Genomic DNA, 26,550 nt, shown 5'->3' with positions numbered 1-26,550 from the left:
TAGTTACACATTTATACACATATTTCCCTCAGAACAGCATACAGTTTATGCATTTTGCATACATAGACTTGAACTGACAAACACAGTATTGCGAAATGTACAACCTTCTTTTGCACTTCAGGTACAATTTTCGTTCTTCTTTCACCCAACATTATTTCATGATAATAGCCTATTGTGTCTAGGCTATCAGTTTTATAGCACAGGAAGCTTCAAGCTGCTGGATTTGAGTAAGAAAATGTATTATTTACTTCCTAAAATAATGTTATTGGCCATGTTTGGAGCCACCTCTTCTCTCTGTGCTGTTGCACCTGTTAGATTCCCCTTTATGTTTTATCAGCCCCTGTCCTGCCTATGTAGCCCAGTCTCCAAGAGAGAGAGGGAAAGCTGTAAGAGAGGTATATGAACGTTTTGGGGAGCAGCCAGCGGGGAGGAAGTAGACAAGAGATGTTACCCCTCTCTCTCCAGTGGAGGCTGCTGAGGGGAGGACAGCTCATAATAATGGCTGGAATGGAGCAAATGGAATGGCATTTAACACTTGGAAACCTTGTGTTTAATGTATTTGAAACCATTCCACTTATTCCGCTCCAGCCATTACCACGAGCCTGTCCTCCCTAATTAAGGTGCCACCAACCTCCTGTGCTCTCCCTCGTCCACACACTCCATCCCCTTCCCTTCCTACCTTCTTCGCTCCCTCCCACAATCGCTCACTCTCATATTCAGTCACGGCAGAGCTCAGGTTGGCATAACGGTGTTGTCTGGGAATGATGCCGGCGGTTGGAGCCGTGGGAGTCGGACTGCTCTGCGCGCTGCTTGTCGCCCTCATGCCGGGTGGCATGTCGGACTTGGTGACTCTGGTGCAGGACCCGGTCCGACCCGAATCGTCACTGCTGATGCCAAAAGTCATGATCGCCATTCTGGCTCGCAACGCAGCGCATAGCCTGCCGCACTACCTGGGCTGCATCGACAGGCTAGACTACCCGAAGGAGCGGATAGCTATCTGGTGAGAAACGCAACTAACTTTTGAACAACTTTATTCCGGTCAAATCGTCTCCAATAGCCTACAGCAGGGATCATGAACTAGATTCATCCGCGGGACCATTTTTCTTGAGCGGATGGTCGGGGGTCGGAACATAATTACATATAATTTCTAGACTGCAAATATTTCACAAAAACATAATTTCAAACCTTGCTTACATTTGTATACGATCACGCCTCTCTATTATGCGTGGGAATAGGCCTACTTGGGAACAAGATTTCCAAAATGAAAATCAATTGGAGCTGATTTCCTGGTGTTGTTTTTTTTACAGTATTTCATGTCCAGTAATATATATATATACATATATANGTGTGTGTGTGTGTGTGTGTGTGTGTGTGTGTGTGTGTGTGTGTGTTTTTAAACAAGATTTGCTCAGAAAACTTGGGGAGGCAAATAAAACCCGCCAGTTGGGGCACGCCCGCGAAAATTCTTGCTTTGCACTTTACTATGGGAAAAAAGTACACACATATAAGTAACATAGAGCTTATTGTTATCGGTATGGTGTCGGTATAATTATAATGAGAACCTCCTGTCGTGTCCACGTAAAGAACAGAGACGCTGCTGTCAGCGTGAACGAGACTTTTTGCTGCGTTTTACAATGCCCTCTCCACGCGTGTCTGCTGGGTTCCTAATTGCATGTTAGGAGTAGATGAATGGGCAGAGCATGTTGTTGACGGTGTTTTTATTATTATTATGCACACACTGCAGAAATCAGGGGGCTTAAAACAGCAGCCAGGTATGGGGGGATGGGGGCCCCTATCGCCAAAAGTCTCCATCATCAATTCTCCATAGGCAGTTACACAGGGGTGGACTTGGATAACAATTCGGGTCTGGCATTTTATCCACACCTGTTGTGCTGTTTATTTGTTTCGGCATTTTCTCTGCTGTCACTGTGCATCTTCTCATTCTCTGTCTGCCTGTCTGCTTAAGCCTTAAACATTATAAAAGCCAAGCTGTCTTAAGGTGTCAGCATGCTTCAGTTCTGCTGGCGGCTAGCCAAAGTCGGCTAAGTGAACCAAACGAATGTGTTCGCATACTCCCCTTAAAAGACATTCGCTTGAAAAACGAGAAAAAGGCTGCAATAGTACTGTTTGTCCAATTTGAGACGCTGTAGCCAGTATACACTTCCTCTAAATAATCATAATTAATCTAAGACAACTCAATAAATCTGTCATTAATTTAGATGTTTTTGCAGAGGAGATCTTAGTTGCGCTATTTTACATCTAACTAAGATGTTTGGGCACTGTTTCAAAATAAAGAAATGTCTCTCATTGAAGAACAACAAAGACTTTACTGAATAATCTATATTGTTGACCAATCACCGACGAATGGGCGTAGACTTCAGCTACCGACTTCGGCTTGCCTCAAGAAAAAAAATTATGTGCCCGAACAACCAAAAACAACCTTACCGAAGTCCAAAACGAACAACAATGTCACAAAATGTCGTCATAATATATGCACAAAATAATATATGCACAAACTCTTCCCAACTGTTTCGGCTGGGAAGCATGCAGACGCCTTTGGGCTACAGTGCCTTCAGAAAGTATTCAAGCCCCTTAACTTTTTCCACATTTCTTTGTGCTATAGCCTGAATTTAAAAGGGTTTAAATTTAGCTTTTTTTGTCACTGGCCTACACACAGAACCCCATAAGGTCAAAGTGGAATAATGTTTTTTGATATGTTGGTAAATTAATTAAAAATGAAAAGCTGAAATGTCTGGAGTCAATAAGTATTCAACCCCTTTGTTATGGCAAGCCTAAATAAGTTCAGGAGTAAAAATGTGCTTCACAAGTCATATAATAAGTTGCATCACTCTGTGTGCAATAATAGTGTTCAACATGATTTTTGAATGACTACCTCATCTCTGTACCACACACATACAATTATCTGTAAGGTCCCTCAGTGAATTTCAAGCACAGATTCAACCACAAAGACCAGGGAGGTTTTCTAATGCCTCACAAAGAAGGGCACCTATTGGTAGATGGGTAAAAATAAAATAAATAAACAGACATTTATTATATCCCTTTGAGCATGGTGAAGTTATTAATTACACTTTGGATGCTGTATCAATACACTACAAAGATACAGGCATCCTTCCTAACTCAGTTGCAGGTGAGGATGAAACCGCTCAGGGATTTTACAATGAAGCCAATGGTGACATTAAAACAGTTACATACTTTAATGTCTGTGATAGGAGAAAACTGAGGATGGATCAACAATATTGTAGTTACTCCACAATACTAACCTAATTGACAAAGTGAAAATAAGGAAGCCTGTACAGAATACAAATATTCCAAAACACTTGACAAAACAGTGTTTTGCAATAAGGCACTAAAGTAATACTGTAAAAAATGTGGCAAAGCAATTCACTTTTTGTTCCGAATACAAAGTGTTATGTTTGGGGCAAATCCAATACAACACATTACTGAGTACCACTCTCCATATTTTTAAGCATAGTGGTGGCTGCATCATGTTAGGGTATTCTTGTAATCGTTAAGGACTGGGGAGTTTTTCAGGATAAAAAATAAATGGAATGGAGCTAAGCACAGGAAAAATCCTAGAGGAAAAACTGGTTCAGTCTGCTTTCCACCAGACACTGGGAAATTATTTTACCTTTCAGCAGGACAATAACCTAAAACACAAGGCCAAATCTACGCTGAAGTTGCTTACCAAGAAGACAGTGAGTGGTCTTGAGTGGCCGAGTTACAGTTTTGACTTAACCCAACACAATGCCACAGATGTCTCAAGTTTTGAGGGAGCGTACAACTGGCATGCTGACTGCAGGAACGTCCACCAGAGCTTTTGCCAGAGAATTGAATGTTAATTTCTCTACCATAAAGCGCCTCCAACGTTGTTTTAGAGAATTTGGCAGTACGTCCAACCGGCCTCACAACCGCAGACCATCTGTAACCACACCAGCCCAGGAGCTCCACATCTGGCTTCTTCACCCTGTTGAATCGTCTGAGACCACCACCCAGAAAGCTGATGAAACTGGGTTCGCACAACCAAAGAATTTCATCACAAACTGTCAGAAACCGTCTCAGGGAAGCTCATCTGCGTGCTCGTCGTCCTCACCAGGATCTTGACCTCTCTGCAGTTCGGCGTCGTAACTGACTTCAGTGTACAAATGCTCACCTTCAATGGCCACTGGCATGCTAGAGAAGTCTGTTCTTCATGGATGAATCCCGGTTTCAACTGTACTGGGCAGATGGCAGACGGTGTGTATGGCGTCGTGTATGGTGTCGTGTGGTCGAGTGATTTGCTAATGTCAATGTTGTGAACAGAGTGCCCCATGATGGCGGTGGGGTTATGGTATGGGCAGGCATAAGCAAAGGACAATGAACACAATTGCATTTTATAGATGGCAATTTGAATGCACAGAGATCCCATGATGAGATCCTGAGGCCCATTGTTGTGCCATTCATCCGCCGCCATCACCTTATGTTTCAGCATGATAGTGCATGGCCCCATGTCCCAAGGATCTGTATAGAATTCCTGGAAGCTGAAAATGTCCCAGTTCTTCCTTGGCCTGCATACTGACCAGACATGTCACCCATTGAAAATGTTTGTGATGCTCTGGATCGACGAGTACGACAACGTGTTCCAGTTCCCGACAATATCCAGCAACTTCGCACAGCCATTGAAGAGGAGTGGGACAACATTCCACAGGCCACAATCACCAGGTTGATCATCTCTATGCGAAGGAGATGTGTCATGCTGCATGATGCAAGTGGTGGTTACACCAGATACTGACTGGTTTTCTGATCCACACCACTACCTTTTTTAAGGTACAGTATCTGCGACCAACAGTCATGTGAAATCCATAGATTAGGGCCTAATGATTTTATTTCATTGACAGATTTCCTTATGTGAACTGTAACTCAGTAACATCTTTGAAATTGTTGCATGTTGCGTTTATATTTTTGTTCAGTGTAAGATAACTCAAGAAATCTGTCATTAATTTAGACATTTTTGCAGAGGAGATCTTAGTTGCGCAAAACTAGCAAAAACCTTACAAAATGACATCATAATATATGCACAAACTGTTCTGGACTATTTCAGATGAGAAGCATGTGGATGCCTTAAGTGTTAACAGGGCTCCAGACTAACATTCTCCCCTAGTGTCCCTGGTGCCACTAACTTTTACAGTTGATGGCACCAGCCCATGAGTAATCCTCTTATAAAGTCATTCATTGTGCCTTATTAAGAAGTATAATAAATAGACTACTGAGGTATTCAATAAATAAGTTGTTTTATCTAGCACGTTCCAAGCAAGAATGCAAGATATTTTGATGTACAACTTAATCCAGTGATTGGAGATGGGAAGAGAGTAGACACTGAGTGGCTTTGACAGCGGCACAAAAGGTGGGTGCTCAACGCACTGGGGAAGTGATGCGTAAAGTGCTGTGGAGAGAATCACGGGAGAGACGAAAGGTCTGGATGACTAGTCTACAGGGACAAAGAAAGTCAGTGCACAAGCATGTGGAGAATGCCCATCACATACCTATTTTGTTGCACATGGAAACTTTTAAGAGGGACTTGATAGTTTCATGCGTTTTCTCTGTTTCTCTCAGAATTGGAGTCATCACCAGTTGGATGCTTATGTCTTTTGTGTTCCACTCATCCTTTCAAGGCTTGCTTTTGTTTGCAGCTTTATGTCTGTCTGTTTCTCATTGAGAACACTTCAACGCAACACACAACACACACACACACACACACACACACACACAACACACACACACACACACACACACACACACACACACAACACACCACACACACACAAATATTTACCCTGGTGTTTTAATATTTGGGAACAGATTTCCTAAATTCAACTTATTTTTAGCTGAATTACGTTTTTGGCCCGCGGGCCGTCTGTTACCGACCCCTGCCCTATAGGATGTGCCTGTTGCTGCTGCATTCTACTGTCTGTCTGTATTGTTATCCTGAATCTGAACCAATGACTGTAAAGGTCTCAGTATATCTCTGCATGCTCTCAATACTGACTGCCAATGAGAAGTTTTTGGCAAAGAGACATTTATTGGGTGGTGAGCAGCCTAGATGTTCAGTGTTGATAATGACTGTACCATGAAGAGTTTTTTTTTAAGTATGAGAATCCACGATCAGCTCCTTCGTTTTGAAGAGGTTATTTTCCTGGCACCACTCCGCCAGGCCCTCACCTCCTCCCTGTAGGCTGTCTCGTCATTGTTGGTAATCAGGCCTACTACTGTTGTGTCATCTGCAAACTTGATGATTGAGTTGGAGGCGTGCGTGTCCACAGTCATGGGTGAACAGGGAGTACAGAAGGGCTGAGCATGCACCCTTGTGGGGCCCCTGTGTTGAGGATCAGCGAAGTGGAGGTGTTGTTTCCTACCTTCACCACCTGGGGGCGGCCCGTCAGGAAGTCCTGGACCCAATTGCACAGGGTGGGGTTCAGACCCAGGGCCCGAGCTTATTAATAATGAGCTTGGAGGGTACTATGGTGTTGAAGGCTGAGCTATAGTCAATGCACAGCATTCTTACATAGGTATTCCTCTTGTCCAGATGGGATAGGGCAGTGTGCAGTGCAATAGCAATTGCATTGTCTGTGGATCTATTGGGGCAGTAAGCAAATTGAAGTTGGTCTAGAGTGTCAGGTAAGGTAGAGGTGATATGATCCTTAACTAGCCTCACAAAGCACTTCATGATGACAGACATGAGTGCTACGGGGCGATAGTCATTTAGTTCCAGACAGGTGGTCTGCGCATGCTCTGAGGACGATGCTAGGGATGCCGTCTGGGCTGGCAGCCTTGTGAGGGTTAACACGCTTAAATGTCTTACTCACGTCGGCCACAGAGAATGACAGCCCACAGTCCTTGGGAGCGGGCCGCGTCGGTGGCACTGTGTTATCCTCAAAGCGGGCGAAGAAGGTGTTTAACTTTAATTCTGACTCCACTTTGTGTCTGTACTGACGTTTTGCCTGTTGATTGCCTAACTGAGGGAATAACTACACTATTTGTATTCAACCATATTTTCAGTCACCCTGCCATAGTTAAATGCGATGGTTCGAACTTTCAGTTTTGCACGAATGCTGCCATCTATACATGGTTTCTGGTTTGGGTAGGTTTTAATAGTCACCATGGGAGCAACATCCTCTATACACTTCCTGATGAACTCAGTCACCGTGTCCGTGTATACGTTAATTTTGTTATCAGAGGCTACCCGGAACATATCCCAGTCTGCATGATCAAAACAATCTTGATGCATGGATTCCGATTGGTCAGACCAGCATTGAGTAGACCTTAGCACGGGTACTTCCTGTTAACACATTGACTGTAGTACTCGCTCTGGAAAAACACTCGACCACTGCTACTCCRCCTTCCGGGATAACTACAAGGCCCTCCCCCGCCCTCCCTTCGGCAAATCAGATCACAAATTTCTGCCTATATGAAGGGAGAGGCTAAATTAATTTGTGATCTGATTTGCTGAAGGGAGGGCGGGGGAGGGCCTTGTAGTTATCCCGGAATGGGGAGTAGCAGTGGTCAAGTGTTTTTCCAGAGCGAGTACTACAGTCAATGTGTTGTTAGAACTTCGGTAGCATTTTCCTCAAATTTGCTTTGTTAAAACCCCCAGCTACAATAAATGCGGCCTTAGGATATGTGGTTTTCAATTTGCATAAAGTCCAGTGTAGTTCCTTGAGGGCTGTCATGGTATCGGCTTGAGAGGGAATATACACGGCTGTGACTATGACCGAAGATATTTCTCTTGGAAGGTAATACGGTTGGCATTTGTTTGTAAGGTATTCTACGTCGGGTGAACAAAAGGACTTGAGTTTCTGTACGTTAACACATTCACACCATGAGTAGTTAATCATGAAACATATACCACCACCTTTCTTCTTCCTGGAGAGTTCTTTATTCCTGTCTGCGCGATGTACTGAGAACCCAGCTGGCTGTATGGACGGGGACAGTATATCTGGAGAGAGCCATGATTCTGTGAAACAGAGTATGTTACAGTCTCTGATATCTTTCTGGAAGGAGATCCTCACCCTGAGCTCATCTACTTTATTGTCCATAGACTGAACATTAGCGAGTAATATACTCGGAAGAGGTGGATGGTGTGCACGCCTCCTGAGTCGGACTAGAAGTCCACTCTGAATACCTCTTCTCCGCCGTCGGCGTCTTGGAGCAGCCAATGGGATACGTTCAATTGCACTGGGGGGTACGAACAAAGGATCCAATTCGGGAATGTCGTATATTCCTGGTCGTAATGCTGGTAGGTACCGCCGCTCTGATATCCCAAAGTTATTTCCAGCAGTATGTAATAACACAAAAAAACGTTCTGGGCTAATAATGTAAGAAATAGCACACAAAAAAACGAAATACTGCCAACTTCCGGCGCCGATAGAGATGGCAGCCTCGCTTCGCGTTCCTTGGAAAATATGCAGTATTTTGTTTTTTTACGTGTTATTTCTTACATCGGTACCCCGGGTAATCTTAGGTTTCATTACATACAGTCGGGAGGAACTACTGAATATACGATTAACGTCAACTCACCATCGTTCCTACCAGGAATATGACTTTCCCGAAACGGATCCAGTGTATTGCCTTCCACACAATACAATGGATCAGATCCCAGCCGGCGACCCTGGGCGACGCCGAAAAAGGGGAAAACGTGGCGGTCTCGTGGTCAGGCTTCGGAGACGGGCACATCGCGCTCCATCCCGTAGCATACTACTCGCCAATGTCCAGTCTCTTGACAATAAGGTTGATGAAATCCGAGCACGGGTAGCATTCCAGAGAGACATCAGGGATTGCAACGTGCTCTGCTTCACGGAAACATGGCTAACTCAAGGGACGCTAACGGAGTCGGTGCAGCCAGCTGGTTTCTCCATGCATCGCGCCGACAGAAACAAACATCTTTCCGGTAAGAAGAGGGGCGGGGGGTATGCCTTATGATTAACGAGAAGTGGTGTGACCATCATAATAACACACAAGAACTCAAGTCGTTCTGTTCACCTGATCTAGAACTCCTCACAATCAAATGTCGACCGCATTATCTACCAAGGGAATTCTCGTCAATCATAATCACAGCCGTATACATTCCCCCCAAGCAGACACACTCGATGGCCTGAACGAACTTTATCTGACTCTTTGTAAACTGGAAACCACACACCCTGAGGCTGCATTCATCGTAGCTGGGGATTTTAACAAGGCTAATCTAAAAAAAAACTCCCTAAATTCTATCAGCATATCGATTGTGCTACCAGGGCTGGAAAAACACTGGACCATTGCTACACTAATTTCCGCGACGCTTACAAGGCCCTCCCCGCCCCCCTTTCGGAAAAGCTGACCACGACTCCATTTTGTTGATTCCTGCCTACAAACAGAAACTCAACAACAAAAGCTCCCGCGCTCAGGTCTGTTCAACGCTGGTCCGACCAATCTGAATCCACGCTTCAAGACTGCTTCGATCACGCGGATTGGAAATAGTTCCGCATCGCGTCCAAACAACAATATTGACGAATATGCTGATTCGGTGAGCGAGTTCATTAGGAAGTGCATTGACGATGTCGTACCCACAGCAACGATAAAAACATTCCCAAACCAGAAACCGTGGATTGACGGCAGCATTCGCGTGAAACTGAAAGCGCGAACCACTGTTTAACCAGGGCAAGGTGACCGGAAGCATGACCGAATACAAACAGTGTAGCTATTCTCTCCGCAAGGCAATCAAAACAGGCTAAGTCTCAGTAAGCAGAACAAAATCGAGTCGAAATTCAACAGCTCAGACACAAGAGGTATGTGGCAGGGTCTACAGTCAATCACGGATTACAAAAAGAAAACCAAGCCCGTCGAGGACCAGGATGTCTTGCTCCAGACAGGCTAAAACAACTTTTTTGCCCGCTTTGAGGACAACACAGTGCCACTGACACGGCCCCCTACCAAAACCTGCGGGCTCTCCTTCACTGCAGCCGAGGTGAGTAAAACATTTAAACGTGTTAACCCTCGCAAGGCTGCAGGCCCAGACGGCATTCCCAGCCGCGTCCTCAGAGCATGCGCAGACCAGCTGGCTGGTGTGTTTACGGACATATTCAATCAATCCTTATCCAGTCTGCTGTTCCCACATGCTTCAAGAGGGCCACCATTGTTCCTGTTCCCAAGAAAGCTAAGGTAACTGAGCTAAACGACTATCGCCCCGTAGCACTCACTTCCGTCATCATGAAGTGCTTTGAGAGACTAGTCAAGGACATATCACCTCCACCCTACCGGCCACCCTAGACCCACTCCAATTTGCTTACCGACCCAATAGGTCACAGACGACGCATCGCAACCACACTGCACACTGCCCTAACCCATCTGGAAAGAGGAATACCCATGTGAAAATGCTGTTCATCGATTACAGCTCAGCATTTAACACCATAGTACCCTCCAAACTCGTCATCAAGCTCGAGACCCTGGGTCTCGACCCCGCCCTGTGCAACTGGGTCCTGGACTCCTGACGGGCCGCCCCAGGTGTGAGGGTAGGTAACAACATCTCCACCCCGCTGATCCTCAACACTGGGGCCCCACAAGGGTGCGTTCTGAGCCCTCTCTGTACTCCCTGTTCACCCACGACTGCGTGGCCATGCACGCCTCCAACTCGATCATCAAGTTTGCGGATGACACTACAGTGGTAGGCTTGATCACCAACAACGACGAGACGGCCTACAGGGAGGAGGTGAGGGCCCTCGGAGTGTGGTGTCAGAAAAATACCTCATACTCAACGTCAACAAAACAAAGGAGATGATTGTGGACTTCAGGAAACAGCAGAGGGAGCACCCTATCCACATCGACGGGTCAGTAGTGGAGAAGGTGGAAAGTTTTAAGTTCCTCGGTGTACACATCACGGACAAACTGAATTGGTCCACCCACACAGACAGCGTTGTGAAGAAGGCGCAGCAGCGCCTCTTCAACCTCAGGAGGCTGAAGAAATTCGGCTTGTCACCAAAAGCACTCACAAACTTCTACAGATGCACAATCGAGAGCATCCTGTCGGGCTGTATCACCGCCTGGTACGGCAACTGCTCCGCCCACAACCGTAAGGCTCTCCAGAGGGTAGTGAGGTCTGCAGAACGCATCACCAGGGGCAAACTACCTGCCCTCCAGGACACCTACACCACCCGATGTCACAGGAAGGCCATAAAGATCATCAAGGACAACAACCACCCAAGCCACTGCCTGTTCACCCCGCTATCATCCAGAAGGCGAGGTCAGTACAGGTGCATCAAAGCAGGGACCGAGAGAGACTGAAAAACAGCTTCTATCTCAAGGCCATCAGACTGTTAAACAGCCACCACTAACATTTAGCGGCCGCTGCCAACATACTGACTCAACTCCAGCCACTTTAAAAATGGGAATTGATGGAAATTATGTAAAAATGTACCACTAGCCACTTTAAGCAATGCCACTTAATACAATGTTTACATACCCTACATTACCCATCTCATATGTATATACTGTACTCTATATCATCTACTGCATCTTGCCATCTTTATGCAATACATGTACCACTAGCCACTTTAAACTATGCCACTTTATGTTTACATACCCTACAGTACTCATCTCATATGTATATACCGTACTCTATACCATCTACTGCATCTGCCATGCCGTTCTGTACCACCATCATCCATAAACCTATACTCTTATGACATATTCTTTATCCCTTCACACTTGTGTGTGTGTGTAAGGTAGTAGCGTGGAATTGTTAGGTTAGATTACTGTTGGTTATTACTGCATTGTCGGAACTAGAAGCACAAGCATTTCGCTACACTCGCATTAACATCTGCTAACCATGTGTATGTGACTAATAAAATTTGATTTGATTTGATTTGATTTGATTTGATTTGATTTGATTGATTTGATTTGATTTGATTTGATTTGAGTTGCTTAGGAGCTAGAAGCAGAGCTGTCATGTCTGTCGGCGCCATCTACAATACATATACAGTATATGTATTGTATAAACAAAAACAGTGGTTATACAACCTAAATAAAGCGAGGCAGTGAAAGCAACAGAATGGTAGAATTATGATTTGTGAAATAAAAGCTGATTGTGTGATTAAATGTGTGCTGGCCACAGACCCAGTGCTAGTGGCTAATTACTGGGCGGCAAGGACCCAAGGCTGTGTGTTTGTGTTGGGGCTGATGGGTAGAGCTTGTACCCTGCTCACCTTCAGTTCTCCCTGCCCTTCGTCTGCGACACGGAGACTGTCGCTGTTCATGTGTGTATGTAGGGGCACATGAGAGTTTCAACTGGGTCATGGCTGGAGGAAGGGCAGTCTGTGTGTATGATAGAGACACAGAACAGATGGGATAACACACTCTCCACAGAAAGCTTCAGTAGTCTGAAAAGCAAATGGACGTGTCTGTCTGACAGAGAGGACTGAGAGAGAGGTGAGAAAGACTCACACTGTGCTGTGAAAGAATGCAGGGAATGGTTATTAGGAAAGAGGTAGACAGGGGGCGGAGGCAGGGTGGTTGGCAGGCTTGTGTTGAGAATTACACAGGGGCACTGAGCAGGTTAGTAAAGTGAACTCACATTCCATCCATGCTCAAACAGCGTACCTTCCCCCCTCCCCTCCCTCCTCTGCCCCCAGGACAACATTGAGCTGGCTGCAGGCCAACAACTGGACCCGGGCCTGGACCCAGGCCAGTGATTGGTTGATGGAATGTAACTCAGTCCTGTGATTGGTCACCAGGTCATGACTACGTGTTGTGACTGGAGGGAAAGGCTGAGCTCATCTTTGAGGCAGCGTTCAGGAGTAACTCAGTAGTCTGGAGCTAGGTCTGTGGGCTGTTTATTGTAAGTGCTTTACCAGGTGGTGAACTGGAGGGAGAGATGGTTTGTCGATGTGTTTCGACATAGATCATGTCAGGACTATGAAAAGACAACGGTTCCCAGAATTAACTGTATTGATGTGAAATAGCCTAATAACAGAGAATTCCTTGTGGTTTCTATACTCGTATCCCCATGTTAGAGTATCATATGACATAACCCACTGCACAATGCACACTCCAAGAAATCTGAACCACAAAGAAAAAATCTGAACCACACATCATGTTTTAATGCTACATGCAGATGAAAGAGAGTACCATCTAAACCACGTGTGCCCTTAGGCCTTAGGTATTCTAGTGTTGTCAGCACAGATGTCACGCCCCCCTCAGAGAGAGAGACACAGGTGCATGTGAGCTCTCACATTTTTCTACATTTTTACAAAAGGATAGATTTGGAGTTAGATAAACTTGGATTTTTCGGGCAGGTACATATGCAGGATGCTACCCTCCATAGCATGGCCTTCATTCCAGATCAAAACTCCAAACCTACAACCTAATTTTGAACCAAAATAAACCAGAGAGATTACTGCTTCAAGATTTCCCTTTTCCAAGTAATATGGAGGGTGCTCTAGCAAACAAACAGCAGAGACCTGAGGACACCATCCAACCTGGAACTGAGTGAGTAGTGTTTGGTCTGATGCTATTTTGAAAGCAAAGAAGAAAAAGAAAAATGGAAAAAATGGGAAAAAAAGTACATTACAATGATATATTTTACTTTATAGAGACTGAATGCTGAGTTAATGCTCAATTAGCACTTAGGTGTGAAGTAAAGGGTGTCGAGGCCTTTGGGCCCAACAAGTGGCAGGAGTCTTTGAAGCATCCTCCCTTGAAGCCCCCTCCTGCTGTTCAAAGACCATTCACTGGTATTTTTTACAAGAAATCTGCCTCCAGAAATAAAAGCATCTCCCAAGTGGGTGTGACACCTACTCCTGTTGCCTGCTGCACTGCTGCTTGGATTCCACCTGGCAATCTGTTCACCGCCTGCCCTGGCCTGTCTCCCCCTGTCTTGTACAGGTACCCCCACCACACTCACCCCTTTCTCCCGAGCTTTCGCTTGCCTCCAGCACACACGCACTGTTGGGGCGAGGTGCTCTGAACAAACGATGGCTAGCCCAAAGTCGTTATATATTTTATTTTTTTATTGTGCATTTTTCTATTTTGCTTTTTGCCTCATAACTCCTGCATACTTTGTTGACTCCAAACTTTCTTTACCCAACCGTGGGACAGACTATGTTTGTTCGCACACTCGGGACTCTGGCTCTCTATTGGTTACACAGACTTTTGGTCTCCCATCCTATTCTAACCACCTCTCGCTTTATATTCATATTACCTGATGAAATCGCTGTACAATATGATCTTGTTGCAATCTGATGCACATTCAGATGTCATAAATCAGCACTGCAGAGCTCTCCCTGTCCTATGCCGTGCCTTGATTGTATTACTGTTGATGATATCTGGAAATGTGCATGTACACCCTGGCCCATCTACTGTTGCTAGCCCCAATTCTGACTTGTGCTCTGATATCTGCTTCATTGATTTCTGCTCTCGTAAAAGCCTGGGTTTTCTGCACGTTAACACTAGAAACGTATTACCTAAAATGGATCAAATGAAAGTGTGGGTTCACAGCTCCAATCCAGATGTGTTGGTCATTACTGAGACATGGTTAAGGAAGAGTGTTTTGAATACTGATGTTAACCTTTCTGGTTATAACCTTGTTTGGCAAGACAGATCTTCCAAAATTGGGGAAGTGGCAATATTTACCAAGGAACACCTTCAGTGCTCGATTGTCTCCACCAAGTCTGTCCCCAAACAATTTGATTTGCTGGTTTTAAACATTAAACTTTCAAATAGCTCTTTGTTGACTGTTGCTGGGTGCTATCGTCATCCATCAGCACTGGCCTGTACCCTAACTGCCCTAAACTCTCTCCTGGCCCCTTATAACAAGTCTGAATTTGTCCTGCTAGGTGACCTAATCTGGGACATGCTTAAACCACCTGACCAAGTCCTAAAGCAATGGGACTCCTTAAATCTTTCTCAGATTATTACCAATCCCACAATGTATGACTCCAAACACCCAGAAAAGGCTAGGTTATCCTCACAAATAATCCTGATAGGTATCAGTCTGGTGTTTTCTGTATTGACCTTAGTGATCACTGTTTTACAGCCTGGGTTCGTAATGGCTGCTCAGTGAAACAACCTGTGCTGATTTGTCATAGATGCTTGCTAATAAACTTTAATGAGCAAGCCTTCCTTCATGAACTGGCCTCTGTAAAATGGGATAGAATCAGCTTGATCCCCTCTGTCGAAGAAGCTTGGACCTTCTTTTTTGATATTTTCAGTGGTATTGTTAACAAACACGACCCCGTGAAGAAAATGAGAATTAAAAACAGGTTCAGCCCCTGGTTCGACCGTGATCTTGCAGAGTTACTTTACCTCAAAAATTGCATTTGGCGAAAGGCTCGGCACACGCATACTAAGGCTGACTGGCTATTGTTCAGGCAAATGAGAAATAAGTTCACTCAATCTATTCGGAAGACCAAAGTTAGTTACTTTAAGGAGCAGTTCTCTCTCTGTGGGTCTAACCCCAAGAATTTCTGGAAAACAGTTAAAGACCTGGAGAATAAACCCTCCTCCTCGTAGCTTCCCATGTCCCTTAATGTTGATGATGTGGTTGTTACTGACAAGAAACACATGACTGAGCTCTTTAATCACCACGTCATTAAGTCAGGATTCCTATTTGACTAAGCCATGCCTCCTTGCCCGTCCAACATTTCCTCATCTCCCACCCCTTCTAATGCGACTATCCCTGATGCTTCTCCCTCTTTTTCCCCTACCCCGCTACAAAGTTTCTCCCTGCAGGCAGTCACTGAGTCCGAGGTGCTAAAGGAGCTCCTTAAACTTGAACCCAGAAAAACATCTGGGTCAGATGGTTTAGACCCTTTCTTCTTTAAGGTTGCTGCCCCTATCATCACCAAGCCTATATCCAACCTTTTTAACCTGTCTCTCCTTCCTGGGGAGGTTCCCATTGCTTGGAAGGCAGCCACGGTTCATCCTTTATTTAAAGGGGGAGATCAAGCTGATCCTAACTGTTATAGGCCTATTTTTATTTTGCCCTGTTTATCAAAAGTGTTGGAAAAACTTGTCAATCATCAACTGACTGGCTTTCTTGATGTCTATAGTATTCTCCCTGGTATGCAATCTGGTTTCAGCTCAGGTTATGGATGTGTCACTGCAACCTTAAAGGTCTTCAATGATGTCACCATTGCCCTTGATTCTAAGCAATGTTGTGCTGCTATTTTTATTGACTTGGCCGAAGCTTTTGATACGGTAGACCATTCTTGTGGTCCGGCTAAGGAGTATTGGTGTCTCTGAGAGGTCTTTGGCCCCACCTCTCTCAAAGAGTGCAGTGTATAAAGTCAGAAAATCTGCTGTCTCAGCCACTGCCTGTCACCAAGGGAGTACCCCAAGGCCCGATCCTAGGCCCCACGCTCTTCTCAATAAACATCAACAACATAGCTCAGGCAGTAGGAAGCTTTCTCATCCATTTATATGCAGATGATACAGTCTTATACTCAGCTGGTCCCTCTCCAGATTTTGTGTTAAATGCTCTACAACAAAGCTTTCTTCGTATCCAACAAAGCTTTCTCTACCCTTAACCTTGTTCTGAACACCTCCAAAACAAAGGCCATGTGGTTTGGTAAGAAGAATGCCACTCTTCCCACACCTCACTTGAGAGTATGGCTAGACGGTGCACTATCCTTCTCTCAGCACATCAAAGCTACAGGCTAAAGTTAAATCTAGACTTGGTTTCCTCTATCGTAATCGCTCCTCTTTCACCCCAGCTGCCAAACTAACCCTGATTCAGATGACCATCCTACCATCCTACCAGGTAAGGATGCTCTCGAGCGGCTAGATGTTCTTTACCATTCGGCCATCATATTTGCCACCAATGCTCCTTATAGGACACTCTATACTCCTCTTTAAACTGATCATCTCTGAATACCCGTCGCAAGACCCACTGGTTGATGCTTACTAATAAAACCCTTTGGCCTCACTCCCCCCATCTGAGATATCTACTGCAGCCCTCATCCTCCATATACAACACCCATTCTGCCAGTCACATTCTGTTAAAGGTCCCCAAAGCACACACATCCCTGGGTCGCTCCTCTTTTCAGTTCGCTGCAGCTAGTGACTGGAACGAGCTGCAATAAACATTCAAACTGGAAAGTTTTACCCTTGCTTCCAAATAGCTCCCTTTCTACCGGATTACAACATTGAAAGCTAAGTAGCAGTCCAACAACCAACTATTTCCTCTGATCTACACTATATTCCATCTCCTAGAATTCCATTGTGCTGTGTAGACTCTTGCTGGGAGTATAGAACCTTGATCCACCTCCGAGTGCAACTGTGTCACCTCAGGCCTGATAGCAGTGTGGGGTATCTCATGGTTCTAATTCTTCTGTCAGGCCTGATAGCAGTGTGGGTTCTGGAGGGGTATCTCATGGTTCTAATTCTTCTGTCAGGCAGTGTGGGTTCTGGAGGGGTATCTCATGGTTCTAATTCTTCTGTCAGGCCTGATAGCGTGGGTTTCTGAGGGGTATCTCATGGTTCTAATTCTTCTGTCAGGCCTGATAGCAGTGTGGGTTCTGGAGGGGTATCTCATGGTTCTAATTCTTCTGTCAGGCCTGGGGATGGGGCCTTGGTTTATGTCTTTTTGACCATGTCAGGAGATCCTTTGACATTTTTGGGAGTGTTTTTTTTTTCACAGAAAGGAAAGGGGGAAGAAGACAGGATAAGATTTTGAAGCAGACAATTTGGGCTTTTGTGAATGTAAATTATGATATCAGATTTTTTCTCTCTTGGTTTCTCTGTATCATCTTCTCCCCATCTCTCTCTTGCTCTCTCTCTCTCTTTTTCCCTCTCACGCTCTCTCTCTCTTTGATTTGATTTCCCTCTCTCACTGTGCATTAGATCATATCACTGGCACATGGCTGGTATGTGAGTGTGTGTTTAATTATCCTCAGTGCTTTGGCCCAGTGTCAGTCCGTTGGGGTCTGCATGTGGTGGTGTGTGTGTGTCTGTTTCTACTCAGCTGGCCAGTACCCTGCCTCTCCTTCTGATTCCCATTACCAATCCCATACCAAATTTCCCATCGCCTTGGGCTAGACTTATGCTTAGGGAGTAACTCAGTGTCACAGGAACTCCATGATTCACACAACATAATCCATACCACCTTCTAACTCACTCAACATAATATGAACACACACACTCCTGATATGATTTAAACACACCATTCTTACCCGAGGAGTGTTAATACCAGTTGTTCCCTCATAAAACCTGAGAGGATATGGGACTGTTCCCAGACCTATGTCTGACATCAGAGAAAACAGCTCCATGTCCCCTGCCAGGAGTTGTGGCTGTACTCAGAACATCCCGGGCCATGTGTTAGTGTCAGTGGATCCCCAAAGGAGAGCTGAAACAGAGCAGAGTGCTCAGTTAGAAGGGCCTGTTAGCATGGAAGTGATTGTCTCTTACCTAATAGTTCTGGAGGCAGCCCAGCAACAATGGATCTGGCCAATGCTGAAATAAACTGCTATCCAGACAAAGTATTCGATTTCTCTTCAGAAAGACACGAAAATACCAGAGAGAGAGAGAGAGAGAGGTGTTTTGAGGGACGTAATGATGACAGGACAGTTATGTATTCAACAGTGGCCAGAGGAGCTCATACAATTTTAGCCCAGTCAGTCTGCCTGTCTGTGTGTCATCATCCTGTCTTAAACACTGAGACACACTTTACTACCGCTGTTCATGCTCTCTCACTCTCTATCCATCCCTCTTCTATCTCTCCCGTCTCTCTCCCCCTACCTCTTCGCTCTCTCTCACTCTCTATCCATCCCTCTCATCTCTCACGTCTCTCTCCCCTACTCTTCGCTCCTCTTCTCATCTCTATCACATGCTCCTCTTCTAATCTCTCCGTTACTCTCTCCGCCTACCTCTTCGCTCTTCTCACATCTCTATCACATACCCTCTCATCCTCTCCCGTCCTCTCCCCTAACCTCTTCGCTCTCTCTCACCGTTCTATCCATCCTCTTCTATTCTCCGTTCTCTCCCCTACTTTCGTCTCTCTCTCACTCTCATATCCATCCCTCTTCATATGGTCTCTCGGTACCTGGTCTTCTCCCCCTCCTCTTGCTCTCTCTCCTCACTCTCTATCCATCGCCCTCTTCTATCTCTCCCGTCTCTCTCCGCCTACCTCATCGCTCTTCTCCATCACTCTTATCCATCTCTTCTATCTCATCCCGTTCTCTCTCCCCCTCCTACCATCTTGTCTCTCTCAACTCTTCTATTCCATCCCTTCTATCTCTCCCGTCCTCTCTTCACCCTACCTTCGCTCTCTCTTCCTCTACTCCATACCTCTTCTCAATCTTCCCGTCTTCCCCCCTACCTCTTCGCTCTCTCCTCAACTCTCTATCCATGGCCTCTTCTATCTCTCCGTCTCCTCTCCCCCTACCATCTCGCTCTTCCTCACCTCTCTCATCCTCTTCTATCTGCTTCCCTCTCTCTCCCCCTACCTCTTCGCTCATCATCTCACTCTCTAATCCATCCCTCTTCTATCTGTCTCGCCGTCTTCCTCCCTACTCTTCGCTCGTCTCTTCACTCTCTATCCATCCCTCTTCTTCTCTCCCGTCTCTTCCCCTAACCTCTTCGCTCTCTCTCACTCTCTATCCATCCCTCTTCTATCTCTCCCGTCTCTCTCCCCCTACCTCTTCGCTCCTCTCTCCTCTCTAGTCCATCCTCTTCTCTATCTCTCCCGTCTCTCTCCCTTTCCTTTCGCTCTCCTCTCACTCTCGTATCCATCCTCCTTCTATCTCTCCCGTCTCTCCCCCTACCTCTTCGCTCTCTCACTCTCTATCCATCCTCTTTTCTATCTCTCCGTCTCTTCTCCCCTACCTCTTCGAATCTCATCTCACTCTTCCTATCACATCCTCTTACTATCTTCCCGTCTCTCCTCCCTAGCCGTCTTCGCTCTTTCGCTCTCATCTCACTCTCTACTCCATCCCTCTTCTATCTCTCCCGTCTCTCTCCCCCTACCTCTTCGCTCTCTCTCACTCTCTATCCATCCCTCTTCTATCTCTCCCGTCTCTCTCCCCCTACCTCTTCGCTCTCTCTCATCTCTATCCATCCCTCTTTCTATCTCTCCCGTCTCTCTCCCCTACCTCTTCGCTTCTCTCTCACTCTCTATCCATCCCTCTTCTATCTCTCCCGTCTCTCTCCCCTACCTTCGCTCTCTCTCACTCTCTATCACTCCTCTTCTATCTCTCCCGTTCTCTCCCCTACCCTCTTCGGCTCTCTCTCACTCTCTCACCATCCCTCTTCTATCTCTCCCGTCTCTCCCCCTACCTCTTCGCTCTCTCTCACTCTCTATCCATCCCTCTTCTATCTCTCCCTCTCTCTCCCCTCTACCTCTTCCGCTTCCTCTTAACTCTCTATCCATCCCTCTTCTATCTCTCCCGTCTCTCTCCCCTTACTCCTTCGTCTCTCTCACTCTCCTATCCATTCCCTTCTTCTATCTCTCCCGTCTCTCTCTACCCCTACCTCTTCGCTCTCTCTCACTCTCTTCCATCCCTTCTTCTTGATCTCTTCCGTCCTCTCCCGCCTACCTACTGTCGCTTACTCTCAGACTCTGTAGTCCTCATACCCTCTTCTCTATCCTCCGTCTCTCTCCCCCACCTCTTCGCTCTCCTTCCAACTTCTCTATCATCCTCTTCTATCTCTCCCGTCTCTCTCCCCCTAACCTCTTCCTCTCTCTCACTCTCTATCCATCCCTCTTCTATCTCTCCCGTCTCTCTCCCCTACACTCTTCGCTCTCTTGCACTCTCTACTCCATCCTCTTTTCCTATCTCTCCGTCTCCTCTCCCCCTACCTCTTCTGCTCTCTCTCACATCTCTAATCCATCCCTCTCTATCTCTTCCGTACTCTCTCCCTATCTCTTCGCATCTCATCTCACTCTCTATCACATCCCTCTTTCTATCTCTCCGTCTCATCTCCCCTACTCTTCGCTCTCTCTCACCTCTAATCCATCCTCTTCTACTCATCTTCCCGTACTCTCTCCCTCCTACCTCTTCGCTCTCTCTCAACTCTCTATCCCATCCCCTTTCTATCTCATCCCAGTCTTCTCCTCCCCCTACCTCTGTCGCTCTCTCTCACTCTCTATACCATCCCTCTTCTATCTCTCCCGTCTCTCTCCCCCTACCTCTTCGCTCTCTCACTCTCTATCCATCCCTCTTCTATCTCTCCCGTCTCTCTCCCCCTACCTCTTCGCTCTCTCTCTCTCTCTTTTTCTCTCAGTCGATCTGTCTTTCTTATTTTCCCTTATAAACAAAGTGATTGTGATTGTATAATTTACTATCAGTTTGAAATTATCTAGACATGACTGAGTAGGTTAATCATCTAGATGTCCAGTGAGTCAGAGGTTAGGGTTTTCAGAGAGCATATTAAGATGGATGAGAGCGTTTATGCTTGAGAGTGATAGTGACAATATATACTGAGTGTACAAGACATTAAGGAACACCTGCTCTTTCCATGACATAGACTGACCAGATGAATACAGGTGAAAGCTATGGTCCCTTATTGATGTCACTTATTAAATCCACTTCAATCAGTGCATATGAAGGGGAGGAAACAGGTTAAAGAAGGACTTTTAAGCCTTGAGAGAATTGAGACATGGATTCAGAGGGTGAATGGACAAGACAAAAGAGTGCCTTTGAACGGGGTATGGTAGTAGGTGCCAGGTGCACCGGTTTGTGTCAATAACTGCAATGCTGCTGGGTTTTTCACACTCAACAGTTCCCATTGTGTATCAAGAATGGTCCACCACCCAAAGAACATCCAGCCAACTTGACACAACTGTGGGAGGCATTGGAGTCAACATGGGTCAGCATCCCTGTGGAACGCGTTTGAATCTTTGCATAGTCCATGCCCTGATGAATTGAGGCTGTTCTGAGGGCAAAAGGGGAGGGTGCAACTCAATATTAGGAAGGTGTTCCTAATTTTTTGTACACTCAGTGTGTATTTCAAAGCTGTCTGTTTATTTCATGTGGGTGACTAAGTGTGAGAAATTGCATGTTAGGGAGCAAGGCATTCAATGTGTGTAGAAATCGACAGTGTGAATTTATGGATGAAAGTGTGTAAAAAGTATGCGTGGGTAGCCCAGAGGGCAAGAACACAGAGATTCTTCTGACAGATTATATTTGCAAGTTACCTTGTTTGGCCTGACTGAGAGTGTGTATGGATAAGTCATGTGTGTGAGGATGAGGTGCTGTATAGGCTCTAAAGGGGAGGAGCATGGGCCATTCTGCCGTGTGTTGACTGTGAATGTTCTGAGGAATTTGGCCAGTAACTCTCACCCCCCCCCCCATCCCTGCCAGGCCAGCATTTATTGCCTCAGCCACGTCAGCCTGGGGGGGATGGGGGCTACTGCAGACACACACACACACACACACACACACACACACACAACACACACACACACACACCACACACACACACACACACACACACACACACAATTTAGACAGAGTGATGCATATCTGTTAACACTAGTTACAGTATGAGGGCATGTACAATCCAGATACATTAGAAGGATTTTAGGCCTCGTTACTTTCACTGAAGGGTTTGTTGAGTGTTTTTGGACCAGGTGTGACCCTTCTGACCCCTCCCATTGATCACTGTCACTGTCAGCTAATCACACCTTCCTCACTGATGATGGCATAGCCAGTCCAGGTGGGACCCGTAGATAAAGGAGAGAGGGATGGAGAGAGAGAAAGAGAGGGGAAGGATGTGTAGGTGAAACCTAGGAGCATGTGTTGTCCAGATGCATATCATAAAGAAAGAAAGCAGAGATGCAGTGCTCCGGGCCTGAAGATAATGAGCTGGAGAGTTACTGGAAACTTCCAAGAGGGCAGTGTGAATGAATAAAGTGAGAGATGAGTGAAAAGAAGGAGGGGGGACCAGTGTTCAGTCAAAACCCTCAAAGCCTGAATTGTTAACCCTTTACACTCGTACTTGTATACGGGTTGAAAATGGCAGATTTGGGCACTGAGAAGCTGTACAGTAAAATGCTATAAATGGCTCTGCGCTTCACAGCTCTGTATGGGTTTTGACTGACGGCCGTTTTGAACTTGATCACTCCTTGCGACAAGAAGTTGCCCCCATCCCTCCAACTAATTGGGCAACTTTTGCAAATGTTTTGTTGTCTGAGTGAGGAAAATGCTCTAAGTTAAGAGGACTTCACATTTCCATATCATAAAACTCATGTCATATACAACGTCAACGTTTATGATCAATATGTGTGATGACATGGCGTCATACCCTGGGTTGTTCTGAACAGAATGAGCCTATGTTTATCTATCGTGAAGAACATTTGCCGTGGAACACGCACCTGAATGAACTAATGAATCCTTTCTATGCGCACCAAAATTACGATCTGCTTCTTTGAATTTCCCTGTGAGAGCCTAACACTGTAACATCATATTTAAAACGTAGCTAGTCATGTTGGCAATAGAACAAGCTTTGAAATTATGCCCACCTGACCCAGACTGAGATTTAAAATGGCCGTTTTTGGATTGCATAAACAACAACCATAATTGTGTGATGGCGGGGATAGTGTTGTGTTCAAAACAACTACAAGTGTGCTTCCTCTAGTTCCTCAAAAGCACAGCTAGGAGAGCTCATAAAAGCACCTTATAGTTGAAGACTCTTCTTTGAGTCATAAAAGTGCAGTGAAATTACTTAGGAACTGTGCACACTATGGAGAGGTTTGTGACCACTTGGAGACACCCGTTAGTCCTCTCACTCAAACCCTTGTCATTTTCCCCCCTTACTTTTCACCTACCTCACATTTTCCAGCAATATTCTTATCATGTTACTGAATGTATCCAGAGTATTTTCAGATTTTGTTATCAACAAATACGGTGAAAAGTACAGTAAATGTAAAATGCACATATAAATCAACAGTGTAATGTTTGTATTCAGTCTTGTGTCAGGTGAACTCTCCTCAACTTTGGTCTAATAATTTTCCTATAATCTCCAAACTGTTCTCTTGTAATTTCTACCATGCTTCTGCATATGCTTTTCATATTTCTTCTGTCAGAAACATGTATATTTATCCCTATCCATATAGGCCAATTCCCACTAGTGTAAAGGGTTAAACACCTACAAAACTTAGCAGGAGTTGCTATTTCAACACTCTCTCTCACATGTACAGTACACACACATTCACAGAAGCGCTAAGACACGGGCACTATGTGCACTTATGAATACACTTTAAGATATACACAGTATCCCACAAGCACATTCATTTTTTCCTTTCACACATCATTGCCATTGACTTCCAGGCTTGGCTGCAGTGCATGTGAGTGTGGTTAGGGGGATGTGGGGATGACCAGGCAGCCTGGGAGACAGGGGACACACAGGGACTCAAGCTGCTGCTCTGTACACTCCCTGGCTGGGGAGAGGAAATTGAGAGGGATGGAAAGGATAGATCCTCCCGGAAACAGGACATGCATGTGTGGAATAGGAGATGGAATGATAGAGAGAGGAGATGGAATGATGGAGATTCACCTCAAAAAAACTGTAGGAAGAGACACAAAAGTGAAAGATAGACATCTCAGGCTGTGTATCCTCTGCCTGTACAGCCCCCCCCCCCCCCCCTGAGCTGTGTGTTAAGGCTCAGAGGGGCTTAGTGGAGAATGAAGATCAGTCAGAAACCTTCAACTGCTACATGGTTGAATAGACTCCTCCTAGAATTGTGTTAACATTTTAGTGGGGAATGTGGAAACCAAACCTTAGTGTGGTCATCTGTTTGTTTGTGTTTATGTTTTAATGAGCGTTGTGAGGAATTTACTAAATAGGTTTACTTTTTTCCTAAGGTATGAGATACAATCCTTCTGACATATTTGTCACTGTGACCTCACAGACTCGTATAAGGAATACGACAAGGGAACAAAGTAATGAAATTCAAACACATGCTCCAGAATGCTCACTCGCAAAACACACACACACACACCTGCACATACACTCATCCTCATATACAGAACATATCGAAGCTCCTCTGTTTTGGACCTTTTCACAGATCCACGCCTATTCAAATCCTAGAGCTATGTCTTTCATTTGAAAAGGTCATGTACCAACATATGTATTTCCTGCAGCAATTTTGTGGTTGAAAAAACATGTAATAGACAGTGCACATCCACTCATTACCTCCAAGGTAGGTGTTTTTCAACCACACGTAAACCACTGCTGACGTTACCATAAAGCATGTACAGTGCATTCGGAAAGTATTCAGACCCATTGACTTTTCCGACATTTTGTTACGTTACATCCTTATTCTAAAATGTATTAAATAATTTTTTCCCCTCGTCAATCTACACACAATGCCCCATAATGACAAAGCAAAAACACACACAATCCTGTATCAGAGGTCTACTTCGACCTCATGGCTTGATCTTTGCTCTGACATGCACTGTCAACTGTGGGACCTTATATAGACAGGTGTGTGTCTTTCCAAATCATGTCCAATCTTTTGAATTTACCGCAGGTGGACTCCAATCAAGTTGTAGAAACGTCTCAAGGATGATCAATGGAAACAAGATGCACCTGAGCTCAATTTTGAGTCTCATAGCGAAGGGTCTGAATGCCTTCAGAAAGTATTCATACACCTTGACTTTTTCCACATTTTGTTGTGTTGTACAGCCTGGATTCTTTTGTCCCAGGCCTTCACACAATAATGTCAAAGTGGAATTATTATTTTTATTACATTTTTACAAATTAATAAAAAATGAAAAGCTGAAATGTCTTGAGTCAATAAGTATTCAACCCCTTTGTTATGGCAAGCCTAAATAAGTACAGGAGTAAAAATGTGCTTAACAAGTCACATAATAAGTTGCATGGACTCACTCTGTGTGCAATAATAGTGTTTAACATAGTGTTTAACATTTTTGAATGACTACCTCATCTCTGTACCCCACACATACAATTATCTGTAAGGTCCTTCAGTTGAGCAGTGAATTTCAAACACAGATTCAACCACAAAGACCAGGGTGGCCTCGCAAAGAAGGGCACCTATTGGTAGATCAGTAAAAATAAAAAAGCAAACATTGAATATCTCTTTAAGCATGGTGAAGTTATTTTATTACACTTTGAATGATATATCAATACACCCAGTCACTACAAAGATACAGGCGTCCTTCCTAACTCAGTTGCCGGAGAGGAAGGAAAACGCTCAGGTATTTCAACATGAGGCCAATAGAGACATTAAAACAGTTACAGAGATTAATGGCTATGATAGGAGAAAACTGAGGATGGATCAACAACATGTAGTTACTCCACAATACTAACCTAATAGACAGAGTGAAAAGAAGGAAGCCTGTACAGAATAAAAATATTCCAAAACATGCATCCTGTTTGCAATAAGGCACTAAAGTAAAACTGCAACAAATGTAGAAAAGCAATTCACTATATTTCCTGAATCCAAAGCATTATGTTTGGGGCACATTTCAACACAACACATCACTGAATACCACTTTTCATATTTTCAATCGTGGTGGCTGCATCATGTTATGGGTATGTTTCTCATCGGCAAGGACTAGGGAGTTTATA

The 26,550-nt window shown here is 45.0% G+C and overlaps 1 protein-coding gene across 1 annotated transcript in view; it reads left to right on the top strand.

Annotated features, from left to right (window-relative positions):
* Nucleotides 1-695: 695 nt before the first annotated feature.
* Nucleotides 696-26,550, top strand: part of LOC111975711 (procollagen galactosyltransferase 2-like) — a 40,244-nt gene continuing 14,389 nt past the window's right edge. Inside the window, exon 1 of the mRNA XM_024004247.2 lies at nt 696-1,000. Within this exon, the coding sequence (XP_023860015.1) occupies nt 762-1,000 (239 nt within the window). The 5' untranslated portion in view covers nt 696-761. The remainder of the gene's footprint in view (nt 1,001-26,550) is intronic.

The sequence above is a fragment of the Salvelinus sp. IW2-2015 genome, linkage group LG16, assembly GCF_002910315.2.
Source record: "Salvelinus sp. IW2-2015 linkage group LG16, ASM291031v2, whole genome shotgun sequence".
In the NCBI taxonomy this organism is placed as follows: domain Eukaryota; kingdom Metazoa; phylum Chordata; class Actinopteri; order Salmoniformes; family Salmonidae; genus Salvelinus; species Salvelinus sp. IW2-2015.
The sequence above is the reverse complement of the archived record's forward strand: the minus strand, read 5'-3'. Positions and strand labels throughout refer to the sequence as shown.